Source organism: Vitis riparia, chromosome 19, assembly GCF_004353265.1.
Source record: "Vitis riparia cultivar Riparia Gloire de Montpellier isolate 1030 chromosome 19, EGFV_Vit.rip_1.0, whole genome shotgun sequence".
Taxonomy (NCBI): domain Eukaryota; kingdom Viridiplantae; phylum Streptophyta; class Magnoliopsida; order Vitales; family Vitaceae; genus Vitis; species Vitis riparia.
The window spans coordinates 1,149,266-1,156,151 of NC_048449.1; the positions used below are offsets into that span (position 1 = coordinate 1,149,266).

A 6,886-nucleotide genomic window follows, 5' to 3' on the forward strand; every position below is an offset into this window, starting at 1 on the left:
ACCTGCACCAAATAATTCAACTCAAGGATACAAGTATTATGTTGTCTTTATTGATGATCATGCTCGCTATACATGGCTTTATCATTTGAGAAGAAAATCAGATTTCTTTGAATGTTTTTTAAAGTTTCAAAATCTAGTTGAGAATTAACTTGAAAGACGGATAAAAATATTCCAAAGTGATGGTGGAGGTGAGTTTCAATCAATTAAATTTCAAAATCACTTGAGCAAGTGTGGAATTTTGCAACAAGTCTCATGCCCAGGAACTCCAGAACTAAATGAGGTTGCAGAGAGAAAGCATAGACACATTGTTGAAATGGGTTTAACAATGCTTTTCAATGCCAAACTACCATTGTGTCTATGGGTAGATGCATTCCTTACTGCCATATACCTCATTAATCGGTTGCCTTCCACAGTATTGAAAATGGAGAGTCCATTCTTTATGCTCTTTAAACAATATCCAGTATATAGGAGCTTAAGAATTTTTGGTTGTCAGTGTTTTCCATACCTTAGAGACTACGGGAAGAATAAATTCTCACCTAAGACATATCCATGTGTTTTTATTGGATATAGCTCTCTACACAAGGGTTATAGATGCTTGCATCCTTCAACTAAAAGAGTTTACATATCTCGTCATGTCATCTTTAATGAATTTTTTTTCCTTATGCTAACTCTCTTGTTAAGGAAAATCATTTACAGATTCCTATAGAAATGGTATCATTCTCAACTTCAGATGCTTCTTGTGAGACTTCAAAAATAGATCACCAAACTAAGTCTTGGAAGGAGAACACTGCTAACCAATCAAGCAACTCCAAGAAGTGCAACCACTGCCCATGCACTATGGAGCAAAGAAACCAGTTTGGTGTTGAAGGAAGAATTTCTGCTAGTTGCAATACTAACCAAAATACAGAAGCATCATGTGTTAATCTAACTGGAACTCCCACTGCTGTTGCTACTGAAATTTCCATTGTTGCTACTAGTACAAATGACCACAATATTGTCATTACTACTAAAACTCCCACTGATGTTGCTCTTGGTGCTAGTGGCCACAATTCCAACACTGCTACTACTATTGGAACACTCTCCCAGATTGAGTCTACTAGTAGATACAAACCTGCCAATGTTAGTAATTTTCCTGATATCAGTAAGCACCTAGTAGTCAATCTCTATTTTCCTAAAAAATGGCAGAAAAATGAGCATGTTGGTCCATCTCCTCAAAACAAATCAACTAGTCATAATGTTGATGATGAAGTTCTTGATATTAGCAAACAAATTGTTGTTGACATCTCTTCTCCTCAAGGCCAACACACAGATAACAAAGGAACTCATATGATCACCAGAAGTAAACTCAAGAATGATCCCTCAATATTGTTAAGTATAGGCTTGATATTTTCTTGAATTCTAGGTATGAAAATTTGTATTTTTAAATTCAGATAAATAATATTGTTAAGTATAGGCTTGATATTTGAAAATTCTATCCGAACACCCCTCAATATTGGAATTCACCTTTAAATGTTGATTTAATTAGCATTTGAGAAGTTCTCTTAACTTCGTGATTTGTTTCTCATACCAAGAGGATGATTAAAGAATATAGTTAAGGGATTGACCATTCATGAGAAAAAGAAAAATTCATCAACTATTGCAGGAGCTTGGAAGACAATATTTATAGGAAAGGAACATTGATAATTCTTCAAACAAGTTCACAACAAACCGTACAATACATACCTCCAACTTGGACATACCTCCAACTTGGAAATAGAAAAAGCACCCTTGATGCTAGATTATTATTCTTACACCACTAGAGATTTTGATAACAAACAGCAACACCACTCACATTATTAATCATATCCACAAATGGAACACAGAGCATTACATAGATAGAACCATCTCTCCACTTACATTGGCACAGGGTCTATGAGGATCGATGCAATGAGATCTTTCATCTGCTTTCCAACATGGGTGACCTCATCTTCATCCTTGTACAAGATATTCATCATACGGGCAATATTTAGAACACGTGTGATGATTGGCATCAGCACTGGTGTAGGTTTGAGGCACTCCTGGTTAATATCCTTCCATGCCTTGACTACTTGCTTATTCAACTCATCATACGCCTCCTGCTTTGAAACACCATATTGCTTCATATAGCATTCAACACTAGAAGCAACGTGCACCCTTTTTTGCTCAAACTGTGCAAAAAAAAAAAAATAATAATAATATATAATATATATATATATATAATATATATATATATATATATATATGGGGCTGTTTAATTAAGGAACACATAAAAAAATTTTAATTGAAAATAGTTGTTTATAAAGTTTGTTTTGAAAATAGTTATGTTTATGATAGATTTTAGATGTTTTGAATTTAATGTTTTTTCATTAAATTAATCATTTGTTCTTTAACCTTGTCACTTATTTGTAGAGAATTTATTTTGTTTTTTAGTTGACAATTTTTTGCATAATGTCCCACTTTTTGGCATTTGTAGCACACTATTAATTTTTTTTCTTTGGGTTTAATTTGTTTAAGAGTTTTAATTTGTTATTTTTAAAAATTTTCTTTGGAAATTTTGTTTCATTATTTTGTTGGTTTTTTATTTCTATTAAAATTTCTTTATATAACTTTATTTTTCTTTTATGAAGGGCAATTATAGTATCATGTCCTTAGTAAGAACAAAATTTTCTTAATTCCTTCTTACTATATTGTCTTCCTTTTTTCATTTGACTTTTAAGCTTAAGATATGTACATAAAGCTAATATTTGATTATTAATAAAAGTAATTAATTCTTCATAAGTTAATGACTAATAAGAAATTCTTCTATTATATATGCTTCTAATTCTTTGTCTAGCTTTTTTGTAAATAATGTTGGTAATCTTAATATAAATTTTTCCTTCCAATAATGATTTCCACGATCTAATTTTGTCATAATTATTTTGACTAAAAATATGTCCTTAAACCATTTAAAATTTTGAAGTTTTGGACACCTAAGACTATTTAATGTTTTAGAAGTTCTTCTTAAAAATAAACGAGATCTTTTATAAAATGTTTGGTTATTGTAAATATTAAGGCTATATTTGGTTTCTAGAAAGTATTATAAAAAGAAAAAAAATGTTAAGGAAAATGATTTTCACATGTTTAATTGTTCTATAAAAAATATCAAAGGAAATCAAATGTAATTAAAATTAATTATAAACTTATATATTTTCAAATTATTTAATCTTTATATTAATGAGTTAAAATAAATTAAATGAGTTTGAAGTAGTAAATAAAAATAATTTATTGACTTTAAATATATTCTTTATTTTTCTTCATTTTTTCTTTTCATCTACTTTTCATCTACTTTTTCTTTTTATTTTCTTCCCCTTTCACACATTTTTCCTCAAATTTTACGGATGCCAAACATAGCTTAAGGAAAATATGAAAAATATTTTGGAAACGTTTACTTACCTTAATGGAGAATAAATCTAGACTTGAGTTATCAAACAAAATTTTCTTTTTAAAAACAATTAAGAACTGTTTTTTCAGAACTATTTAAAAGAAACATTGCCAAACATGCACTTAAGTTCTGTAGTATCAAATTTCACTTACTAAGCATTTAATCTCTGTAGAAGAATCTAATACCTCGTGGGAAGCCATGTCATCCATGAGCCTGCAAATGATCTGTGAAGCTCCAATCATCTTGGGGCGGCTGAGCACCCACTGGAAGGACTCCTTGGTTACTATATCTCCCATGCCAACGAAAGATGTGGCACTGAGCAAAGAGCAACAACCACTTACTACTCCATTACTCATATACTCATCGAATGTTGGTATATATCCTTGATTCAACCATTTGGCTTCAACAAAGTAGGATTGGATTTGCCTTTTCATCTGAGTTACATAATCATGCAGGTCATGCTACTAGCTTATATATATATATATACAAATCATGTTAAAATAGAGGATCAGAAGAAAAGTAATTGGTCCCAAATCAGGCAAAAATAAAGGATCTAGAAGAAAGGTAATTTGGTGCCAAACCAGTTCTTTTGCGTAGTGAACACGGTATAATTTTCCTTCCTTGGCCATCTCTTGCTCCATTTCTTCATAAAGATCCAGTAATGCCCGATAAAAGCATTTCATGTAATCTGGAAGTTGATCTATGCTGCTGGCATCCCATCTGAAAGCAAAGTAACAAAATATATCTTTGGTACTTTATGAAATATTCTATACCACAAATTTAGAAATTAAGCAAATGTCAAATTAACCTTTCAATTGCTTCTGTAAGGAGTGTGAGCTCTTCGATTGTACCGTATGCATCATATATATCATCCACAGTGGTTAACATGATGGCCACTTTCGTTAAGAACCTTAGAGCAAAGAAGTACCGAGGCTCAAAGTACACTCCCAATGCCCAAAAGTAGTTCTCCACTAGTCTATCCCGCGCAAAAGGTAGCTTTGTCCCAAACTCTAAACTCTTCCACCACCTGAAAGATATATCGGCAGATGATGAGAATCAAGAAGATTGCTAAATAGCTAGTTTTTTTTTTTTTTTTTTTTTTTTTGTGCATAAATGGCTTCAAAAGACTTACCTAGTGATCTCACTGAGCTCTTTCCTATGGAGTGACTGCAACAGGTTGAAATCCAACTTTGCAAGCTTCAGTAAAGATTCATTATGGGAACCATCTTGTTGGTAGATGGAAATGTAGCGCCTTGCCCCCACTCTTGTCACGCCCATGTGAATGGGCAGCTTTAGTGCACGAATCACTTGTTTTGAGATAGGATTATTTGTATCAGTTGCCAGGGACTGAAGATGAGCAGTGGTGAAAGCCAGGGCTTCCTCTAGTATGTCTTCTCCATGCATCATCAAATGTGTAGCTTCATATAAAGCTAGCATCCCAGGTAAGTCACCAATCAATGATTCCTTGAAGTTGCCTTCCTTGTCTTTGAACTTACTAAATACATCTATTTCATCAGCAAAATTAACCATTAAATCAATAGTAAGTAATTCAAGATGACATATGTTAGGAAGTGTCCCAAATTCCTAATTAGTATAGATTTCTTTTTGTAAAGAATATTATATATATAGAATATTTTTAAGTTAATATATTATTGTAATATTAGACTTCCTTATAGAATAAGGAAGGTTGTTGAAATATCTCTATAAATATTTTAGGTCATGAGGGGAAAAAGTTATGAGATGGAGATGAGCCCGTAAAGACTATACGAGGTGGATAAAGATGTGAGGAAGAATGGGTGGTACTTGGTGGAGCGAGATGACTCATAGTAGGGTATGGATACAAGGAGTGGGGAAACATGGGATGTTTCGGAACCCAATAATTGTATTTGGTTCTATCCTCTGTAATATTTTCTATTGTATAGTGGAATCATTTTCTCTCATCCGTGGACGTAGGCATGGTTGGCCAAACCACGTTAAAATCTCGTGTCCCATATGTGTGATTGTTTTATCTTTGTGTTCTTGAACTAACATTATTGGCATCAAAGCTTTCACTGGCATAACAACATCTATATATATATATGTTTTGGCAGCTATGGGACAGGGGCTTTTACCAGATGGAACGGGGTAACCTTCTTGTCTTAGTAGTCGGAACAGGAGAGAAGCATTTGTGAGGTCCTCATTGTCATCAACCAGACTATATGTTCCATACATGTCTTTTAATGCTTCTTCAATCTCCCTTTCGAAGTGGTATGACAATCCCAAGAGTTGGATGGAATCTATCAACTTCAGCAGTTCTGGAGACTTATGGGCACTGGCTTTTAGCTCCTTTCTCACTTCTTCTTTCAGTTCTTCTATTTTCTGTTCCTTACATTCCTGGGTTACCTGCACCAGCAAAATTGCAAGAAAAACATAATTCTCCATAAGCATACGGTTCTCCATAAGTTCATTTGGAGAACTATTTTCAAAAATAATTCTTGATTGCTTTCAGAAACAAAATCTTATCTAGGAACTCCAATATATATGAACTCAAATATACTTACCGTATCATCAGGAGTGTAGGTGAGGAAACGATCACCCCAAATGTTAGGAGGATAGTTTGCAGTGGAGCGAGTCACCTCCTGGTGATCAACCCCTTGGATGGTTGGAATAGGAGTGACGGGAAGTAAGACAGACATGTTTTGCCCTAGTATCGGAAAGCCTAAGAAGAAAGCCTTATAGTTGTTCTTATTTTCCTTGTTCGAATTCATCTATTTATAGGACAGTCTTGTATCTTGGGATGTTTGATTGATTAAAAGAATCTTGGAAAAAGGTCGGGTGCAAATCGAAGTAATGTAAAAATAATTTTAACTCAATAAAATATACAAAAGGATTGAGAAATCTTAACCCTACTTTAGGTCGAGTGTGTCTAGGATTTAGGCTTCGTTAATGCCAAAATACAACCTAATATACACACTTTATAATTTTTTTCCATTTTAAATGGATTTAGTTGATGTTTTTACTAAATATAATAAAAAAATTCTGAAGTTAATTGTATAAAATGATTGTAAAATTTAAGGTATAATGATTATTTTTTATCAAAAAATATTAACGTGTCAAAGAGACATCTATTGAACTTTCAATCTTGATTGTTGAAATTATCTAATGAAATTTAAACAGTTAGATGGAGATACAAAGAATGAAACCAATGTATAGAAGAATGAAACTAAGTACAAATAATGGAAGTAAGGTATAATGTAATGAGATGAAATTTAATAAAAGTTAATGAGACCCAAATAAATGTGCATATGACATGACTTCATTAATAGTGTTTTTCAAGTAATGATTCTTTTCCACAATCTTTGATATTCAAAGAAATGTGGTAAATGAAATAACACATTGTGTGATTATGAGACAAGATTTAATGCACCAAGATCCAATAGATTCATGTCCCCCGCAACGGCCACACCA

At 32.7% G+C, this 6,886-nt stretch overlaps 1 protein-coding gene across 1 annotated transcript; it reads right to left on the reverse strand.

Moving 5' to 3' along the window:
* Positions 1-1,892: 1,892 nt before the first annotated feature.
* On the reverse strand, positions 1,893-6,130 carry LOC117909420 ((-)-germacrene D synthase-like). The gene is made up of 7 exons (XM_034823466.1): positions 5,980-6,130; positions 5,551-5,821; positions 4,572-4,944; positions 4,248-4,466; positions 4,021-4,159; positions 3,625-3,873; positions 1,893-2,186 (listed from the first exon to the last, which is right to left on the reverse strand). Exons 1-7 carry the CDS (start codon positions 6,112-6,114, stop codon positions 1,893-1,895), a joined length of 1,680 nt encoding a protein of 559 aa, XP_034679357.1. The 5' UTR covers positions 6,115-6,130.
* Positions 6,131-6,886: the final 756 nt, after the last annotated feature.